The sequence below is a fragment of the Clinocottus analis genome, unplaced genomic scaffold, assembly GCF_023055335.1.
Source record: "Clinocottus analis isolate CAN_PGR_092001 unplaced genomic scaffold, fCliAna1.0.p SCAF_7, whole genome shotgun sequence".
In the NCBI taxonomy this organism is placed as follows: Eukaryota; Metazoa; Chordata; class Actinopteri; order Perciformes; family Cottidae; genus Clinocottus; species Clinocottus analis.
In genome coordinates this window covers 5,622,042-5,644,296 of record NW_027176229.1, presented here as the reverse complement: position 1 = coordinate 5,644,296, position 22,255 = coordinate 5,622,042, and the positions used below count along the sequence as shown (strand labels likewise).

Genomic DNA, 22,255 nt, shown 5'->3' with positions numbered 1-22,255 from the left:
GTATGAGTACTTTCCATCTTGTAAAGTTTACATTGGCTTTTTAATTGTTCTCTGTTGATGTTATTGTTTGTGTAACACTTAACTGCATGACGCAGAGTGTAGTTATATGGCATTAATAGCTGCACCGGAAATCTGTAACCTTCTTGTTCCCTCCAGTTGTTATTATTGCCTCCCATAAAGCAAAGATAAACTCATACAGAAAGGATTGTACAATACTACTATGATACCACTGTTGAAACAATTGCATATACTCAAATCATAACATTGTGGTGTAATTATGAAGTGGCAATTTTTATCTGACTGGCCCGTGCCTGTTTTTTTAGGCGTACAGTGCATTTTTGTAAAGAAGGGCCTGAAAAGCTGCAAAAACATTACCAACTGTAAGGTATATTTTGTTTTGTTTTTCGTGGTTTGTTTTTGGCAACTTTGATTTCCATTTTGTGTATGGTCATTGGATTTGTGTTTCCTCATTTACTTATTTTGGAATTTTAAAAAAAGCAATACATGTAGCTCTAGTCAAACCAAAAAATAAAAAATCCGTCATTATTTTACTGGCTTTACAATCAGCCCATTCGTATTCATTTAGCAGGACCTCTTCTTGGCATCTTTGCCAAACGTCATATTCCACCGTACAAGCGACTAGAACAACAACATGCTGAAAAGGCAGGTCTTTGGTTAATACACATAAAAGCCTCATGGTGTTCTTCAAACAGATTCATACGGACGCTGATTGATATTGGACCCTTTCCTGTGACTCTTGGCTACCGGGCTGCAGAGTCTCAGGGACGAGGAGTCATTCGGTCACAGCGGCTCTTCAAAGAGCCCGAGGGAACCGGGGAACTGCTCATTTGGCTCCTTCGGCACAGGGGTGACAAAAGGCTCCTTTCATGAGGGGTGGGAAAACAGTGGAAACTCTGTGCTGAGGAGGTAATCACGCGCTGCATATGTGTCCTCTTTTGGCAGGGGGAAGAGGGGTATAGCCGGACTGGGCCACAAGGCAGGGAAGGAGCGTGAGTGGATGGATATAAGGATGGACGGATAGGTCATGTGATGGGTAATTGGGAGCAGAAGGCGAAGCAGCTTTGTTTTAGGTTTTACTCCTTTTGACACAGTGATTTGACTTGATGTGCACTACCATGTGGTGAGGATCATACGATAATGTTGAGTTGTATGAAATTCTTTTCGAGCTGTAGTCCTTGAGTTGGATTCATCATCCACTTTTGGACTGGTCAGTGACTTGCCTATTCTGATTAAGCCTTGGCTGGATGTTAGCTGCTAATGGATGCGGATATGACCTTTTTTATAGGCCATTCTAAGAAGATGAAAGCCATTAAAAAGTTCTGCCTTTTCTCCAGCAGATCAAACGGTATATCAATGAACTCAATCGATGTGTCTGAACCGCTATTGGATGGATTGCAAAGAAATGTTGGACATTCATGGTCGCCAGAGTATGAAGCCTGATGATGTTGAGTAATTTATCCTCTATAGCATCAACATGACCATTACTTTTTCTTATTAAAATATCTGAACAACTATTGGACGCATTGGACACTCAGTCCCCAGAATAAATTGTTTTTTACTCATTAATATTGTTTTTATAAAGCTATAATGACATTCGCATCAGCATCACCTGCATTGTATATGTTGTGCTAATCTGCAAACGTTAGCATGCAAACACCCGCAAGTAAGATGGGGAACATGATGAATACAATACCTGCTAATGCTTATACAAGTACAATTGTAACATTCTTCATTTAGCAATATTCCCAGCATGGTCTTTAATAAGTTGTTCCATTTTGGATCATGTGTTGAGTCTGACTCAAGTACTTGATGTCTCCTAATCAATCTTCCGTTTAATTTCATAGACAACAACCTTCCCGAATCATTCCATCTTTCATGTGACCGTGGCTTGAAGTCTGATTCATAGCCGAAACGACAAGGAATGTTAACACAACTGCCTCCATCTGCCCGTCCTCAACTCGCAGATGGAGAAGACACTTAGCCGAGCAAAGCAACACATGCGCTCTTTTCATCCTTCACGTGTTGTGGGGAAGTCACAGCTTGGAATTGTGCGTTGCGTGTCGTTTCCAAAGACGAACTGTGTGGATTTAGCGTGTGTCTGACTTGTGATGGATTTCTGCGCCTGCTGCTTTTTCAATGGACTTGAATGGGAGAAGCCCGCGTGTGACTCGTGGAACATGAATCGGCTTCGACGCCGCAGCACCAAGGAACACGATGGAGCGACTATATAGGATATTGCAAAGCGTGGTCAAAAAGTCAGTGTGAGGAGAGTGGGATCAGGGGGTTCAATGACATGTGGGCTGCCAGTCTAAACATGACTTGGAGCAGGGCCGCTCTCGGTGTGCCAGGTCTATAGAAGCGGCGAGGCTTTAAACTCGGGCCCCGTGAGTCAGCCAAAAGCCCTGGACTCAGAAAACCTATTCCAGTCCCTGTGTTTCCATGGCAATGGGAACAGATTGGAGCCACATCTGGTAGCCATTTCAGTCCCTGCAAGAAGAGGACGAAAGAAATTTATGAGTGAGGGGGGAAAAGACAAATATTTTCTGCAATGCAAAGCAGAAAGAAAGCGGAGTCGGGTTGCACTTGAAAGGGGCTGAAAATATTAATTCTACCGCAGACTCGGTCCAGAGCAGCTTCTCTGCGCCCGCGTAAGTTCCGGATAATGAGTTGAGCTTTACTCCGTTTGAGTTGAACTCTCGTGAGAGGCATTCAGTGGAAAGTAACGTCTATTAGCCGGCATGGATAGATATGCTCAAGAAACAATGCCATGGTTTTAATGTGGTCAAAGAAAGCCATTTGTTTCTGTGCAAATCCCCCTGTTGGTTTTGAAAACCTATTGCTGAAACGCTTTAAACAAATCCCGATGTAACGGTCTGACGTTTTGACGCTTACAATTGAAGAGTAGCTTTTTGTTTCTAGTGTTCAAACCGCCGACTCACTATCTGACATAGATGTGTCTACTACAGCGCACTTCCCTCCCAAATGCAGTCATATCTGTCTGCTTCTCTGCAGCAGTAACGACCAGAGGAGATTTGTTCTTATTTTTTTTTGGTCTCTTATCCCTGTCGACACGCTGTCTGCGAGAAACACGGCCTAATTGCAGCCCTCCTCACACGTTAAATGTTGTTTCTCAGCACTGTGGAAATGCAGTAACTATGAAATGACATTTACTGGAAATGGAGCTGGCGCTTTTCTTCAGCCAAAACCACCGAGAACTGAGGTCAGCGCATAACCAGAATGGGGAGGAGAAGCAGCACCAGCATCGAATGTGTGTTTATAGAGTCCCAGTGACATCTGCTCACTTTGCGATTCAGGACCGCCATTTTAATAGAACCCCAAACTCCTTCGCAAGGGCCAGCGAGCGCGAAAAAAAAAAAAAAAGCGCTCTTAATGTTCAAATTAAGAGCGACCGCACAATTGAGCCGACCTCCCAAAAAGATGCTCAGACAAACTGGAGAAGTTGTTAAACAAGGTCAAAAGAGTTGAAACTGAGTTTGGGATTGACTCCACTCCAGCTCAACGTATGACACCGTGAACGGCATCTGTGACATGTCAAACTACTTTTCTAAGAGAATGATGCATGGGTCTGCCTCAGTGTTGGGACGTGGAGCTTCTGGAACACACACACAGACGCACACAAACACCCAAAAAAACACACAGTTTTCATCTTGACAAGTTCTATAAATGTGGAAATATAAAATGAATAGAACTAGCTAGAAATGTAATTAAGCCACAGTCTCTCGCTCTCTCTCTCTCTCTCTCTCTCTCTCTCTCTCTCTCTCTCTCTCTCTCTCTCTCACCCTTTTTTTCTCTTTTCTTCCTGAAGGGGTGTGCAAAACGTTGTCTTGGGCTTCAAATTGGCCTGGATATTTTTTCCCCTGTTGTCAGCATATTTCTATGGAATGAGTGTATTAGTGGGGAAGATTTGGATGCCTAATAGAAAGCAGATCAGTCAGACGCTTTTTCTTTCTTTTCTTTTCTCGCTTTTCCTTTCTTTCTTTTCAACTCTCTTTCTCATGCTTTTTCATCAGCCTACTTGCCTAAATTCCTCATTCAGTCCTTCTTCCCTCCCTCCCTCCCTCCCTCTCTCCCTTCCTCCCCCCATCCTTTATTCCCTCACACACCCATCCATCCGCTATCTGTGCAGTAAAGTGGGACTTCAGACTTCATAATGTGGCTTGAGGTTTCAGCTTTCACATAATTCCACAGGCTGATCCAACGTTTTTTCTTTTTTCCCCTCATTGCTTCTCACTCACTCCAACCAAGAGCAGTGGAGAGAGAGAGAGAGAGAGGGGGGGGGGGGGGGATAGGGGGCAGAGGGGGAGAGAGAGAGGGAGAGAGAGAGAGGGAGAATGTTGCTGCCTTATTCCAGATATTGAGACGGAAAATGATCACAAGACCAAATGTGTCTGCCCAAACCCGAGCAAAATAAGCAGATGTCTTGTGTTTTTATGCACTGAACCCCAACTGTCCCGACAATCAGGCCTGTCTGCGACCGACGAACTGTAGCTTACAACAGCTTTGTTGTTCGAGACGCAAACTTACACTCCAAATATCCTTTTTGCCAAAACCAGTCTGAGAAACACATGTCGACGCAGAGTTTTACTCCTGCGAGAACATTTCCTCTGTTTTTCAAGCCGCCTCACATTTGCTTCGTGACTCAGAAGCCAAGGCAGGTCAAGCTTATTCACACCCTTCTTATCCACGGCCCGTGTGGTTGGACCCTGTTGGAGAACAGCCTAACAGAGGCATGCCTTTGCTTTCATATGGATGGCAGGGTATATGTTTGTGTCTGCAGTTGCAGTGCACCGGCGTGTGAAGGAGAGTGTGCGCTGTATATTTTCCGTCACCCAGGCGGTGTGCTGGTGTGTACCCGACCCTTGCAGCCCTGTTCTACTTCACAGGACAACACTGGAGCCATTATAGGGAGCCATGTGTTTCTGATTACCCAGACACAGATTAGAGGGAGGGGAACAGCGGTTGCTGTCTGCCGGGCCCGCCGGCTCCACTGATGTGGCCAGCAACTGGACACCCGTCGGTGCAAATCTCTCCACCGCCGTCGGCCCCTTCCCACCTCTACGCCAAACCTTCACGTCCGCTATGATGTCACCGCGAGGCCCAACTACCGCCTTATCCCGTTCCCTATTGAAACATGCCAACATTTGAAATGATTTCCACTTGACCTACATATGGCGCAAAGAGCAGCACGCTGTCACTGCTGTATTCTTTCAAAAAAATGAGCTCTCGCCAAGAAATCGTAAACACCGTTGTAGCTCTCGCATGTGACCACAGAAGACATGGGTCGGGCGTTTTCGTCGCTTCGGCAACGTGACACTCATTTGACCTACACAGGGAAACTTTTTGGGGGATTGACCCCCTTCTGGGGAGGCAGGTCAGGGTCAGGGTGTGAGGATCAATGAGTTGCAGGACACTTTGGTATGGGGGACTATATATCAGCAAAGCACCAGGACCCACACTGTTAAACTGACGGGACACTTACTGATCCTGACTTACACAACTACTTTTAGAATATCACATCCCAAACATCAGAAGTGATTATACATCAAATCCTTTCAGGTGTTTCATTAAGAATTCAGAGCGCAAGAGATTGAAGGATTGTCTCTACGCGCCACTCAACATGGCGTCGGCTGAGTCGGCGGCTAGCAGCTAACAGTGCGAGCAGAGCAAACAGTGCAAACGACGGCACCGGTGCTGACAGAGACAACACAGTTCACATGAGCTACATTAATGAAGAGCGGTTTTAATGAGGCGCTAAGCAGTAAAAAGCTACCATGACATTTGGACATGTCATTCAAGAGCTTCAAATTCTACAAATGGCTATTTTAGTGACATGTTTGTTGTCGCTGAACAAAAAACTCTTGGCAAAAAGCTGATATTTTCCAAAATGCCAGACAATTCCTGCAAGCAAAGTAATATCGCAGTCTAAGAAGTCTCTTAAGACTTCAGTACAGAAGTGTGTTGAAAGTATCTCAATATTATTGTTGTGTCTGGTTGAGGAGGAGATTATTCCAACTGTTTGCAGGCTGCAACTTCAGCCTTTTCTGTCCTTCACCAACAGCATAACAAAGGCCCTGCAAACAAGGTCACTGGCAGCAAAGCGTCCTTGTCGTCCGTTCCCGTGCAACACAGATTCCCGGCCAAGGCCAGCGGCGCCTTGCGACCGCCCTGTGTGTAGAGCATTGGAGACACCTATTTTAGGTCGTGGGTTCAAACCCCACCGCAATCTAAATCCAACTCGGTGACGTCCGCGTTTACTCCGTTAGCTGTAAATATGCTAACGGTTGGTGTCACGCATAGACGCTTCTCTCAATCCCCCTTTGGGTTGTTTTAAGTCAACATTTACTTCACAATCATGACAAGCAAAATGCCGCAGGTTCAAAATGTACTGAATGAAACAAGTTTGTCTCTCCATGTGTTCACGCTCTCCGAAGGGAATAAAACAATGGCCGCGCCGTCATTTCTTTTTTTTTCTTCTAAACCAGGTGTAACACTATTTTATGTGTTGTGCTGCACAAACTGAGTTTCCAAGTCGAGTAAATATTGTTTTGAACCCTGTACAGTATACGGCGCAGCCCACTCTTATGGTATCTTCATTGAATGAAGCCCTCCACATGGCCTTTACTTCTTTCAACACTGCCTCTCTTCTTCATACGCAGACTGGAGCGCAGCAGGCAGACAGGCAACAGGCTCTCTCCCCCTTACCCCCCCATGTTGCCCCGAGGCTCCAGACAGAAAAACACACACACACACACACACACACACACACACAGATAACTGTTCATACTCAAAGTTATCTCTTTATTCATCTCCCTTGGTCATCCTTAAACATATAAATACACGGTCTCCCCCTAAAGCACAGAGAAGCAGACACCGGAGCCGAGTATTTCTCACAAACGGTCGCGCACATCGTAAGACGAGCAGACACACAAACTACTGTCCCGCCGGCTTGGTCGGCAGCATCCGGTGCTTTGGAGAAACAGGAAGCGTGTGCGTCTTTGTAACAAGCTCTCCGAGGGAGGCAGGATTACAGTGAGGTGTTTCAGCGTTTGATCTCTTTGCCTGCCGCAAGTGTTGCGATTTGCAGAAGTCCTACTGGAGGACGAAAAGTCACTAACAGTTCTGATTTTGCAAACGGTCGTCTCGACGTCTCTGTTCCGTAACCCGCTAATTATAAACGACTGCATTTTCCCCTTTGTCAGCAAACTTATCGTAACAACATCCTCTTTTTGGCGTGCACCACATGATGTAAGCTGAAACATGCTGAATGTGAGCACATATGGTATGCATCCACACATATAGAGCGAGGAGTCAGCCCCACCCCCCACTGCTCATTGTGCTTTCTCCCCTCTCTCGTCGGCTCTTCCTTTGTTTCTCTCAATCAACTGTATCGGTTCCTGCAGGCCCGATCGTGCATTGTGAGAAGCAGTGGTGGACCTTTTAAACGCCATGTTGCAAACGCAAAATAAATAAATAGAAATAAAGGAGGAGAAGTATAGAGGCCCACGGATTTAACGATGGCTGCCAAGGGGAGGAAACCCTGTTAAAAAAGGGGGACTGTTTTACTGCCATTTGACACATAATCTCAAATAGGACATGCAGAGCGCAGGACTCTGAGCTGCAGAGCTTTGTGTCTGGAAAAGATAGAGACAGAGAGATGGTTTGGCTTCGGCATTCCGGGCAGGAACGGTTTATTTTTGTTGGAAACATAATTGTCTGTGGCTACGGATTCACAAGTACACTTTACCCGCCAAACTGCATCAAAGCGTACATGTGGGTGTTGCTGCTCTCTTGTGGTGACCTGATGCACTTGCTGTTTTTTTCTTCTTCTCCCAGAGCCCAGAAGTTGTGTAAACTTGGAGGGCAGAGATGTTTTCCTCCTTCGGGGTGTTAACGCAGCGCAAATGTGCTGCGCTGTCATGAGGTCTGATTTCATACACGAGTACACAATGGAATTATACATTCCCTCTCAAGCGACACAGCGAGAGAAACACAATGCACTGGAGGTCTGTCGCGTTATTTCATTGTTTCCGTTGTTGATGTTCTGGCCTGTAAAACTACTTTAGGAAACTGAATGCATTGGAATTTCAAGATTTGTTTTGGCAGACACCTAAACTCTCCGGGACGCGATGATATCATTGATTTCATCTGCAGATATCATTTAGAGTTAAAGGAATGCTTTCATATTGTGGGAGAATTTGTTTATTTGCTACATATCTGTGGGTGGCGTCGCGAGGAAGTCCCTGTGCCGGACGGTTTGGCAAAAATAAGAGTTACGAGATGTAACTCGTAAAATGCATGAATTAAAAAATAAGACGTGTTAATAACTGAGATTTAGAGGTGTTGCTGGCTGTTCGAACTGAGCCTGGCTCGTTCTTTCCCCCTTGTTCCCGAGGTACATCCATTTTGCGTGGATGTCGGCGGCCCCCGTGGACGAAGGTGGTCGTGTCTCTGAGCAGCGCCGCGGTGCTTTTTATAAAACGTCTTGTTTTACTGCGGCAGGGTCGAACAGTCTGCTACCAGGTCCTGGTTCTGGTTCTCCGGTGCCTCCCTTCTCTCCAGTGAGACCAGAAAAAACGGCCTGAGGGTCTCCAAGTGAAGTGGTGTCGGTGTTTGCTCCCAGCGGGGACCGACAAAGCGGCGAGGTGAAACCGATCGGTGCCAGAGGCCCCGCTGGGGTTCCTGTTGAACCCGCGGGCGTCAATTTGGTCTCATTCGGCGAGGAATCATACCCGATGTTCAGAATGAAGACGAAAAGTTCAAAGTATAGATTACAAAACAACCCACGATGTTCAAATGTGTGTCTAAAGACTTTCATATGAGTGGTAGTTTCTGGTGTTTTGCTGTTGGAAAAAGTGGAGAAAAGTTGCGTTGTACATTTGTGAATACCATATCTTCCATGTTGCATGGAGTGATGCAGCAGCTATGAGAGCGTGGCTGGCTCTTAGTGGCCAACAACCACCTGCAACTTTAACTGTATGGGAAAAAGTGATAAGAACACAGATGTTGCTCTGGACCCCGATGACATCTGATGTGGAAGAAACTATACACCACAAAGCCAGGGGCCTCTGCATGGCCCCTGTGAGCTCAAAAACAGCCTATTGACTCTATGACGACTGACAAAATAACGATACGGCTAAGCGGTGACATACTTCTCCGTTTAGAAAGACCGTGTGGTCGAAAACCTACCAGGAAAAGTGAGACACATCTAACACAGGAGGGCACTGACCCCCTACAGGGATGTGCCATGGACGTGTCCACCCTGAGAAACTGACCACGTGGACTCAAGGGTTGGATACTGTTGGTAATAACTTAGCCGAAAGCCCTTCAGGAGACTTGTGAGAAAAAGAAAAGAAAGATGTGGGCCTTCTTGGTGCTCACTTTGGCCCTCAGTGTTAGCGCATCAGATCTCAACAATGACACGGCGGTCGAAGAGAAGCTCGCCATCGCCAGAGGTAAACTGCTGGTGAGTACAGATAGACGTCTGAACTGCTTGTCTGATCATGTCCTTAACATATACACAGGAGGACAAAGAGGGGACATGAGTAAGGAACCTGCTGCTGGCACTTTGGATCCCACGAAGCAGTAAAGCATGCGCGACACTATTTGCTCTAAAGACCGTCTTCCTGTCATCCCTGCAGGCTCCCAGTGTGGTCGGATGAGGCATAAAGAAAATGCCTGAGCTCCATCTTTTTCTCATGGAGCGCTGGGCTTTATAGTATCCTTGTGCTTATCTGCTCCTCAGACCTCTTTCATGAGAAGAACACTGTTTCTAGCATGTTGCCAAAGTCTCTGTGAGCGTTTTCCGAAACGCGTCTAAGTAGCAATCATGTTGAGTGAGCCTTAAAAGTACAGCGAAAAAACAGATGGATGTGCTTTATTCTCCGCCACACTGCCGTATGCCTGTTGTTTCCCTTGATCCGCTCCTTCTCGTGTAGCCACAATCTGGAATACGACTCGTCGGAGGAGAAGAATCCCCGTCTGATATTCTATAACGAAAAGGACGAGGTTGTGAAGGTGAGATGTGGGTTCGGGGATTTTTTTTCTCGCACATCCGCCGTGTGACGGGGCTTATCTCGGGGAGCTCCAGGATGTCGACACACATTCAGTAATAAGGCTGCTGTATCTGATCTCAGATCCTCCGTCAGATACCAAGTCACACAGACCCGAGCGCGTGTGTTTGAAAGAGCGAAAATAAAATATAAATACAGACGGCGAGAAACGGGAAAAGTACGGCAGTATATCAAATGGAGTTTCTGACAGATGAGCAATATTTTGTGCTGAAATAGTAGCGTGCTGATATGAATTTGAACACTCTTATGCCCCCCGAAATTACAATTGTTCAGTGTTTCCCACTGAGCTGTACTCTTCGTCAGTCAGAAAGCCCATGAATCTGCATTTAGGCCAGCATAGGACAATAAAACTCTCCATGGAAATTAATACTGATAAATTTATTTGGGGTCGGCCTCTCTTGCATGCACAAAAAGCCACTGCTGTGGTTTTATAGTCAACTGTTCTCATACTTTACTGCTTTCATGAAGTTTTCACCTATTATTTTCCCCCATAAAGGCAACAATAAGAGTATTTCTTTAGTCACATTAAGAGGCTAATGTTTCTTGTTTTTATTTATTGTTTCATAATGTGGGCAGCCCTTTGAGACTGTAATATGACTTTATATGAAGATTTATTCCAGACACTAAATTATTGAAAACAAATGAAGGAAAATAAATGTGCAGAATTGGACCTATAAAAATTTCAGCCGAGACTGAGCAAAACGGAATAAAAAATAATATAACCAATTGAATGTATCAGAATAAACTAAAGTGAATCCAAAGTTATTGCACGTTTGTAAACACATACTGCTCTGCAATAATGTAATTGTACACTGCATGCCTTTACGCCTGAAACCATGTGTCCAAATGCATGTGTGTGTGTGTGTGTGTGTGTGTGTGTGTGTGTGTGTGTGTGTGCGTTCCCTCCCGACACGTCAGACTGTTCCCCTGAAGAAAATGAAGGCAGAGGAGATCAGCAGCTTGTTGGACTCACTGGGTTTCTACAAGAGGTCCCAGAAAGGGGAAGAGGTGCCAGAGGAGTTCCAGCATTTCCCCCTGCGCCCCCCCAGGGACGAGCTGTGATGACACCTGGTGGCCGAACTCTGCCGCTGCACCCGCGGTCACATTAATGACGAGTGGGGCCCCAAGGCCAAAACTAAAAGGCCAGGCACCACTCCGAGGACTCGCTGGCTGAGTGCAGCGTGCAGTGTTAGTCAATGCTGTGTCACTCTATTTATGTGCTTTAAAATAAAATCAAAAAGGCTGTAAAAGACCTCAATGAGTTGATTTTTTTTTTGCTTTATGTTTCAAAATGATCGACCTGGAATGGTATTTATGAAAACAGCACAGAATATTAACACATTAAAAAACAGAAATATGAGTATTTTGAGAAGAAATCTGGTTTGGTTAAGATGAGAGTTTTCCTTTTTCATGAATATATGTATTTGTATTTTTATTATGGTGGTCCCTATTCTATTTCTGCTAAACTTAAAAGGACAGTACAGCCAAATGGACTCAATGGCACTTGGCTTGTGATGCTCAACAGGATAACAAAAATACATTTGAAAAAAACAGCAATGTCTTTTTGCAGAAATCTTGTCTCGTCTACTCAAGATATACGAAAGACAAAAATGATGCAGCTAACACCAAAACTATTGCAATTTTGTTGTGTGTGTGTGTGTATATATATATATGTTTAGATTCTTGAACTGTTCCTTCAAATAAATACGAAAAATTATTGAGATAAACAAATCTATTGTCCACCATCATAAACGGCCACTTACTGCCTAACAAACCGCCATGCTGCTGTCTCCCCCTAATCCTCATCCCGCCTCCCTCGCTATAATCTGATTAGCAGTGCAGTCTGCCAGCACGCATCTCTGCGTGTCCATATGTATCCTGCTTGCATTTGTGTACTTGTATGACTTAAGACGAGGGGGATTGGCAGCAAACACTGGAACACAAAACACAGTTTTGGACCGTTATCGCCTCCGTACCCCGTCTGCTCGGTCATGGTCACCGGCTCTACCCACAATGCCTGTGTTTTACTCACCTGTCCCCGAGAGCCTGCAGATGGGTCTGGCCTACATGGGAGGCTCTGTGTTCACCAACAACAGGACAGCAGACAGCGACTTCACCAGGGAGCAGGAGGACACCTCTGGTTGGTCACTGCTTCCACACACACTGTTTTACAACATTAGTATAGTGTAGTCCACTGCTGTGCAATGTTAAGTATCAATGTAGAATACATTATAATATAGAAAAGTGAGAACATACATGTAACATGTGTATTGTATCATCCAACATTGACTTCTGGAGGTTTTCCTCTGTAATGATCATAATTAATACAGTTTCTATTGATGTTAATTGAATGTTCATTATCTGATGTCTGATTCCTGTTGCATGTTTTGGTCTTTTTAAATATGTATAACTGACCTTATGTCACTTTAAAAAAGTAATGTGAAGTAATTTCTTGACCTCATCAATAGCTGAAAAATGCTGTTTTTTGGCTGTACTAGGTTATGTAGGTTATGTGTACTTATCCTCTGTATGCGATGTCTGCAGTAAGGGCAAAGCAGACCCTGGAGTCTAAATTGTGGAAACTTGCATTCCAAGCAACTGACAGTAAGACTTTATAATAACTGCACGCTTTGAGACAATAGTTAGGTATGAGTAAACACTTAATTGGTCATTTATAAAGCATTGTTTCAGCATTGTTCCACACTTTATAAATGATGGATTCACCATTTGTAAATCGAGTAATTCATGATGCTTCATATATCGCGTTATTATAAAGTGTTACCGAGCCATAGCACCAGAGAGAGACTTCTCAAGGCACCTGCTGCCTCAAACATGACCAAATATTACAGAGAAAAATATATGGAAACACGGTAACACTTTATAATTCATATAATATAATTTGCAAATGGTGAACCCATCATGTATAAAGTGTGGAACAATTCTTTATAAATGATGAATTAGGGGTTTAATCATACTTAACTACCGTAAAAGTCGAGTTACAAGCCGCTACTACCTTCAGTAGGTGTCCCCACTAGCAGCTGCTAGCTTTCCGCTAGCTCTCCTCTAGCTCCCTGCGAGCTTCCCGACAACCACGGAAGGTTGCGGGACCGGCCCTGGCTCGACGCAGCGAGGACGCAGGAAGTAGCAGCAGCAGCGGGGAGCTAGCAGCGGCGGGGAGCTAGCAGGAGCGCTAGCTTGCTACAGCGGGGACACCCACCGAAGGTAGGAGCGGCTTGTAACCCGACGGTAATGCTTCATAGCATGCAGTTATTATAAAGTGTTACCCAACTGTCTGCTATGATGAGTTCAATAAAACATTAATAGTGAATTACAGGTACATTCACATGCCGTCTTTCAATATCTGTTGGTATTTGTCTTGCAGTGGTGAACGAGCTGGTTTCTCACCTTCCCCTCCAGATGCTCCTGTACTTCAACATGTTTTATTTTCCCTGCTGGTGGTTCTCTGCTGTTTTCATGTTGGAAGTAAAGGTTAGTTGGGTGGCTGGCAAGCAATCATAAAACACACCAGCGATAAATCCTTTTAAAAGTGTTGGGTCATTCAACTCGCTGGCAAAATGCAAATATTTTTTTTCTTCTTTTAGATCTTTTAGAACACCAAAAACGACAACACCCTTTTGCATGTGTTTGTGAACAGATGAGATAAAAGAAATCACTCTGTGGAATGAGATAGACGTTGCCAGAGGTAATACACACAAGACAAGGAGGTAGGATTAATGATGCAATGATAAGAAAAGACGAATAAATAAATAGAGCAAAACAACATACTGTGTGCTTTGCCAGCGAGGGGAAAGCAGGACTCCAACAGGAGGTGCAGGTTGTCGGTGCAGTACAGCATGCTCAGCCAGTGGGAACAGCGTAGAGCTGCAGGGACCTAACAGGAGTGCTTATTTGAGTTGCTCTCAGTTCACTTTTCTTGGTCCAAAGGATAGAAGAAGAAAACAATGGTTTCCCATTAGTTCTGGGTTCACAAAGGCCCGATCCCAGCCTCCACCCTCACGGACTCAGACTTTGAGGCGCGCTCCCGCTAACTCCGTGAGGGTTTATTTTTGTCACATCGTCGAGCGCTTGAGGGCTCTCTGGCAGACATTTTGAGCCCTTCACGAACCCTTTCCGTAAGTCGGCATTAGATGCCGACTTTGCCCAAGGGAAGTACCCACAATTCATAGCAATGTGACTTTAAACACGCGGTTCCCAATGGAAGAATGGAGACGTAAAAAAAAGAGACATGTGGGTGATAAATAACATTTACACAACAACATGAAGGAAGATAAAAGCACATGAAATCTGAGAAATTTAAGCAGACATTATATATATATATATATTGTTTTGACAAAATTTAGTAAATAGATTATTTGAAATGATGTCTCATCTTGTGAGGAAAGAATCTGGAAGATGTTCAAATCAGGAAGTTAAAAATATAAAATAAATACCCACATTTAGACAATATTTGTTTCATGTTGTCATGGTCACATGATATGTTGCAGCAAAGTGTCGTCCCATGTGTATTCACATCATTTCAAGCTTTCACAGCCTCTCAATTGTTTACCAGGTGACGTCATAAGTCCCTGAGGGTTCAAGGTTTGAGGGTTTAGGGGGACAATGGGACTCAGCCACTGACTCAATATAGGAAGTGTAAACATCTGATCACATGGATTGATCGGTATTTTATTTATAAGACAGTCACGTTGTTGCATCATTAGTGTCAAACATATTAAAACCAGAAGACGGTTTATTCCGCTGGAGAGCAATTCATGCAGCACTTCCCCAACAGAACTTTCTTGGTAAAACTCAAATTGATGGTAGCGATTGTTTCCCAACAGAAAGCATTTGTTTGTGGTTTTTTAATTAACTAACTTTTTAAAAACTAAAAACTCTCCCCCTTAAAGTAGACTACTATGACACCTCCTTGCTGAGGACCCTCATGTCTTATGATCTGGCGCTAGCGAGTGAGCCTTTTTTGGCTGCTCGTGAGTTCTACCCCAATGATACAAGTCATTACATGACATGAGGCGTGACAAGTCCTCTTTTAACCCTCCTCGGATCGAGCCAGGGTGCCGTATCTCTAGCTGTGTCTGTCTGCACATTGCACAAGTAGAAAAGATGTCATACTCATACCTGACATCCCCGCTATGCTTTATTTTCAGTTCCATTATCTTCCCGGGTACTACCAGGCTCTGCTCGTAACGGGGATGATCCTCCTCACGGTCATTGAAGTGGTCCGACTCTATCTGGGCTACATTGGCAACCTCAAAGAAAAGGTAATTCAAACCAACATCCTCCGTGAACCACCACTCAGAGCTCTTTTGTGGACTTGTCTCCGGGATAGCGCAGCGGAGGAAGAGGCTGCTTATCAATTCTGCCTGCGTGTGTAAACAATCAGCCCTTGGCCACAACTGTCCTATTGAGTTTGTATGTGTGCGTGCAGGTAAGCACACGTCTATGTGTGTGTGTGTGTGTGTGCTTCTATGTGGATATCTATGTGGATATAAGCACTTGATGCCTGACCGCTCTACTGTATCTTTGCATCGTCTCAATCCAAAATTCTCCCTCCCTCCCCTCGCACCCTGTCATCAGGTGCCAGAGCTGGCAGCCTTCTGGCTCCTGTCATTCATGTTCCAGCTGCCAGTGCTGCTCTTCTTCCTGACCGACGAGGGAATCATCATCCTGCCTCTAGAGAGAGCCGTCCACTCTCTCTACCTCCTCTTCCTGCTCGCTCAGATCCTGGCCTCGTTCCTGGCGCTTCGGACCATGACCCGAAAGCTCACCTTGCTCTTCCATCTGCGCCAGTTAGGCAAGGTGGAGAGCTTCCACCACGCGGGGATGAGCCCCGTCTACGGGTTGCCCTACCGCCGCACTGTGCTGCCCATGTCACTCACCCATGATATGGACCATTAGAGTGAAAAGCTGTTTTCAATCAACCACACACACCTTTGGGTATTTTCATTTTTGTATGGCGTTTGGGATGTCTGAAGTCTTTACAGTACAGTCTGTTTACTCCCTGGATGCGTTTCCATCTACTGTAAAAATCAGGCTATAAGCCGCTACTACCTTCGGTGGGTGTCCCCGCTCCCCGCTGCAACCAGCTAGCGCTGCTGCTAGCTCTACGCTCTAGCCCTCCACTAGCTCCCTGCTAGCTCCTCAACAACCATCGAATTTAGCAGTACCAGCCCCGACTCGATGGCCGACTCGGACAGCGGGCAGGAGCTAGCAGCAGCGGGGAGCTAGCAGCAGCGGGGAGCTAGCAGCAGTGTTAGCTTGCAACAACAGGGACACCCACTGAAGGTAGGAGTGGCTTGTAAGCCGACTTTTACAGTACATGTTTTGATTTTTAAATTGAACATTAAAAAAAAGTCAAATAATAAAAAAAAAGTGTAATATCTAATATGACGTGTCCTTTTACTTACATAATCTTGTTGCGCCTTGGTCTTCTGGCATAGAGTGCCGCAGGAATGAGCCCTCAAACCCGGTTCCCTCGTCTTGAAGACAGTTGTTTTTGTGGCATGTTTTTTTGGTGAGATACCTGAATAAAGGTCTGTGGTGAACTCCTGCTCAAGAGGTTTTACACTTTCTACAATAAAAAATATGGTACATCTGTGAATACCGAATTTTTAGTCATAAAAAGGAGTGTACTGACAAGAGGTTTCATGAGATTACATCATCACACCTTCACAGCCTCGTTGTGTACTCACACTTATGCGACAGTCGTTGGCTTGTAGCCTGATGTAAGCTTTGTATTGCTGCCAATTGTATTCAGGCTAAAAAAAAAATAGGTGAACAAAATGTAAGAAAACAGGATTCTGCAAAAAACTAAATTTCAATGGACGAACCATCTGCACTTTGACAATGGGGAGCCAATGCGGCTTGGCCTCAAAAAATACACCATCCCAGAGAATTGGCGCCTCCTACTGCTTATCGTACCTCAAAGATCATGTGGATGGAAAAATGCATTCTGCAATATGTGCTGTAAGTTTCCCAGAATGCCTTCCTGCAAAACTTGGTTGTGTCAATGTATATACTCTATGTATTGTGACAGCATTGCAGTCTGGTCCCTTGAGGGCACAATTGTGCCATATCTTCTGTTTGACTTCTGATCGCTGGTGACATCCCTGGAATGAAGCCCTGTACAATTAGAACGCAACATTTACTGAAGATGAAAAACATCATTTTAGCACCACTCTAAATGTCAAAACCTGTCGCCGTGTCAGCCAAACACAGCAAAATATATCATCAAACAACAAAAGGGCTTCAGAAATACAAGGCAGCACATTGCCTATAGCTGCTTTTATAAAAAAAAAAAATGTCATGTTTCTCTCTTCTAATGGTGATGGATGATGGATGCTGAAGTGTCTGTATACAGAATTGTTTTTTCCAAGGTAGTTTATTTTACCCCTGAGAAAAGCTTAGCAGGTACGTAGAGCAACCGGTTCTTTTGATTCTGAAAGAAACAATATGAGACTTTAACTTTAAACGAAGCCTACTTATGTTTTAGGCATCCCTACAGTTATATATATATATATATATATATATATATATATATATATATATATATATATATATATATATATATATATATATATATATTTATATATATATATATATATAGTTACCATTACAGTCCCATGAGTGGGCCGCAGGAATCAGATTTCTCCAAAAGTGAAAGCGTTTCAAACCTGACTGCAGCAGAATTGTGTTAAATATTTATGACCACACAGTGGCAGTCAGCGACCAGAGGAGGGATGGGGAGCGTTTGGCAGTGCTGCAAAGTCCAACAAGAATAGATTATCATGCCACACATGTGCTGATCCGTGGAAACCCTCTGGCAGTAGAATAAAGGTTATGCCTGTCCACACATGAATATGATGATGTATCATTTGATAATCTGGAAATCCAGGTCCAGATGGAAATCAATTTCTTATCCTGTTGTCTGCACCTCTCTTTCCCCTGTTTTGGATTGAAACACTGCTAATGTCACACTTGTGTTCACAGCAAGCTGACAGCTACTATCTGGTGCGCCATTGTTTCTTTGATGGTGAGACATTATGTTAGTTTCAACAAGCTGGTTATGGGAAAGCCAGAGATATCCTCTCTACTTTACATTCAGGATACAAGCAGACGCAGTGGCTGCTGCACTCTTCATTGAGAACAGAAAAGAAAAAACACTCAGAGTGGAGAATGTAATATGCTGGACACATCTTTTGGAAGTGGTTGCTTCAAAGATAACCTTAAACGTGAGGTCACTAATTGCTGCTCAGAGGAAACGTGGAAAAACCTATTTACTTTTCTTAGAGCTATCTGTTGTTGTCCTGGCAGTTAAAACGTGAACATTGAACAGGGTTGAAACCAGGCGGCAAACCTTCATCAATGAAAAATGGAGCCGCTGCGGAAGTGCCTTGAAACTTGCATTCTCTCTCATGACCATCAGGGGGCGACTCCTCTGGTTGCAGAAAGAAGTTTGAGTGTAAAGAAATCTATGACTCTACTTCTCTCTTGATTTATTACGTAAACATCGTGAATATGAGTTTATGGTTTCAATCTCTAGATTGAAGTCATCTTCACAGTCCCATTTAGAGTAAAATGGAAGATAGAGCGCGGTATGTTTCAGGGCATATATACTCTGTGACTGACAGACTCAACGGTCTGGGAGTCGTCTCTGTTTTTATCTGGGAACATTAACCCTTTCACAGAGTGTTTTCAGTTCATGATAATTGGCAAGAAGGCGACTGACGAAATACAGAACTCCATGCTTCAAAACGGTCCAACCAGAAGGATCACGCCGCGGTGACGATGTCATTGTCTTGTCTGTGGTTAAATCAAGTGCACCATGACGTAATACATAGCGGCACCAAGCACACGAGTGGTCTTGATGAACACATTACCCTTTAACCCCAGTTAATAATACTCCACATGGCTTGAATTATACCTGTTAAACTTTTCTAGGGTGATGATGATGAAGACGAAGAGGCAGATTGGTTTGGTGTTTTAGCCCATAAAAATGAAAGAGCAGAATGAGCAGTTTACTCCGTGTTTATTAATGTCAGGCAGGTCTTGTTGTCCCATGCGGGAGGACATTACTCTCCGCAGACCTTAAAAATATCTTGCAGATACACACCAAACATATATATTCACACATATAAATTGTGCCCCTATTTCTATTTCTATTTCATAAAATAAGATAAACCTAGTTAGTTAATCCCGCAGGTGGGAAATTGCAGAATTATGGCAGCAAGAATTTTCTATTTCAACCTGTGTTTGCAGATATCGTCAATGGTATTCAGGGATCTTGTTCAGGAGTTGTGATATAATTATTTAGCTTTAGGCCCTGTTATTTTTCCGCTGCACCTCGTCCCTCATCAGCAGTTTGTTTGTCGTCAGTCGGTACCTGTGACGCCTGCTCAGGGCTCCCCATGTGTGGACTCTAATAATGACCGTCATCAAAGGATGATGCAAGCAAGCTGCTGGCTGTGATGCAACCGTCGCAGCGGTTTCTCTAGAACATGCTGGCGTCTTTAATTCAGAAGAGTTTTGAAAGACGACTTTTCCATCTGTGAGATGTGTTTGCGTGGCACACAACAAGAGTGTCGAGTGACCGTTTGTTTTGAAGTGTCTTTCAGTGCAAACAAAGCCTGAGCTTTCTCATCTTGTCAGACATTGAGAGGAGAGAAGAGCTCAGGGAGAAGTCACTTTCAACGTGTTTATCCTCTTCAGTAAAGCCAAAGAGAAAACAAACACAAGCAGGCAGCTCAACGGACAGACACCGACAAAAAAAGAGACAATTGTGAGGAAGCTGCAGGCATGAGAGCGGTGGTTTTCTTCTCATTAGTTGGCAGTAAGTATACCAAGGAATCCTAATTAATCTTATTATCATCTACTGATTTATTCAGTGTGGCTGTGATGCAACGAGGCTGTAAAGTGACAGCAACGCGACCAGCACAGTCTTTTCCTTCAGATGACAGCAGTATTGTGTTGCGTCGCCTTTGAATCTCCATGACACAATAGCTCTTCAAGCGCCAGACTGTCCATCACAGAACGCCATCGCTCCGGTCATTTCCAAGGGCATGAAGCTTAAAGGCCAAAAATGAGAGACGTGATATCTGAAATGTACCTTAATGTCATGTCTTATTGGGGATAATGGCGCTTGAATTTCAACGTCTTCCCGCAGTATTTCTTATGAAATGTTCTAGTTTTAATTGCTACTTTCTCTTCCCCCCTCAAACTAATGTTCTACATGGTCAACAGAAATACGTTGAACATATCAAAAGGGAAATAATGCTCCAGACGTCGAGCTTCTATCACATGGTGATACTAGTAAGTATGGTAACACCAGTCAGTACTTTAGCGTTGCTTTCCCATGCTGCGACCCCTTCAGCTTCTCCTGTGTCTGGTTTCAATAAGTATGGACTCCTATTGGACGTTGCAGTGGAAGAAGATTGGATCCGTTTTCAGCTGGAGGCGGAAAACGGAATAAAACTCCCTCTGAAGGCACAGTGGTCACATCTGAAGCGCCTCGCACATTTCTTCACCACATCAAATTGCCTTTCTTGGGTGGGAGTGTGCCGAATAATAGCCTCCTATAGTCGGGGGACATAATGTTCTCTATCTCGCAAAAACATATTGTTTCCCTCGACGCTTTCTTAGCATCCTTTTTTTTTTGTTGAAAATGTGCAACTTCTGATCAAGTGTTTTTCTTCTTCTTCTTCTTCTTCTTCACGTCTTCACATGCAGTAACGCAGTGTGTTGTCAGCTGGTCTTCATCGCCTTAATTATGATCGGGTGCAGCTAGCTCGGAGGTAATCATAGAACGTGACTGACAGGGCCGTGCTTCGCACCAGCAGGAGGAAATATCAAAGGCATCATAGCGACGTCCTCAGCGCTCATTTCGGTAATCCGTCATAGTGGAGGGCTGGAAATGTTCCCGTCCCCTTCCTCCCATATGGTGAAGAGGTTTAACCTTCACCAACTATTTCAGCTTCATTCATTACGTGGGATGACAGGTTGTTGTTGTTGTTGTTGAGAGGACTGGTTCACTCGCGACAACCTTTTCTCATTTAAAAGAAGAAGTGTGCTGCCACCAAATGCTCAAATCCACAATCATCTGCGAGGAAAGTGTGTGTTCAAAATCAACCCATACTTCTGTTGTCCAGGAGTTGTATGAAGGGAGAGGCTGAATTCAAATCTGTTTCACAAAAAGCATGTTTTTTCACCTGAAGAATTCACATTCTTTATGTAAAGACTATGAACAGAAAACTAATCACTGGTATGGTTTTCATCTGACAAATGTTCATTTTGATTTTCTTTAGTGTACTGGTTGTTTTGTTCATGCCTCGTGGCTTTTATTCATCTTTTTCGTGTTGGCAGAAGCGCACCCTTTTTATTTAATTTCATCTGCCTCATGGAATGTAATGTTGGATTTGGATGGTGCTGCTGAAAATGACCAACAAATTGAATTCAATGAACTTCAAGTCATGAGGCTGTTTTGTTTCTTGTCAGCAAATGCTATGAAATGAATTAATCCTACTAAGTTCTGCATGACTTATTTCTCCGTGTCAAAGACCACCATTATTATCGAAACGATTAAAAACACAACAGAGGCACATTGTAGCTGAAAAATAACCCCCAAAAGTATCCTAATTTAGTTCGCTTTGAGTAATGTTTGTTAAAAGCAATAGTGTCCAACTGCTATTTATTCTTCTTTAATGAAACAATTCATGAGCTGCTTTTTGGGAAGATTTGCCCTTCAGTAGCTTCGGATGAGCTTAAAGGAAACTCTTTGCAGAAAATGCTTCTCTTTCTTTCATTTCTGTGACACAATTAACATCCTACTCACCTCCTCTATTGTATTAAGGTGGAAATATCAGATAAATATCTCAAAACATGGGAAAGTAAAAGGATCTGCTTTGGTCCTTATTTCTTTTTGGCTTCTCGAACGGTTTCTTTAACCCCGGTCCCCGCAGACGAGGTAAGTCCACCACAGTTTTATAATGAACCAGAAACAGTTACACACTCCTGAACGGACGGGGACGGCATAGTCTTGCCTCTCGGGCCTCAATGTGTTGAGGATTTTCTTTCATTTACTACAGCACACCGTTGTTGGCATTACGTTCTGTAGATCTAGCCTCTTATTT

The 22,255-nt window shown here is 44.0% G+C and overlaps 2 protein-coding genes across 2 annotated transcripts; both read left to right on the top strand.

The window, feature by feature from the left end:
• Nucleotides 1-9,397: 9,397 nt before the first annotated feature.
• selenoe (selenoprotein e) lies at nt 9,398-11,174 on the top strand. The gene is made up of 4 exons (XM_068566729.1): nt 9,398-9,505; nt 9,681-9,757; nt 9,978-10,056; nt 11,031-11,174. Exons 1-4 carry the CDS (start codon nt 9,398-9,400, stop codon nt 11,172-11,174), a joined length of 408 nt encoding a protein of 135 aa, XP_068422830.1.
• Nucleotides 11,175-12,125: 951 nt separating this feature from the next.
• zgc:112294 (transmembrane protein 17A) lies at nt 12,126-16,047 on the top strand. The gene is made up of 4 exons (XM_068566778.1): nt 12,126-12,252; nt 13,495-13,601; nt 15,278-15,391; nt 15,708-16,047. The coding sequence occupies exons 1-4, from the start codon at nt 12,126-12,128 to the stop codon at nt 16,026-16,028; spliced, it is 669 nt and encodes a 222-aa protein (XP_068422879.1). The 3' UTR covers nt 16,029-16,047.
• The last annotated feature ends 6,208 nt before the right edge of the window (nt 16,048-22,255 follow it).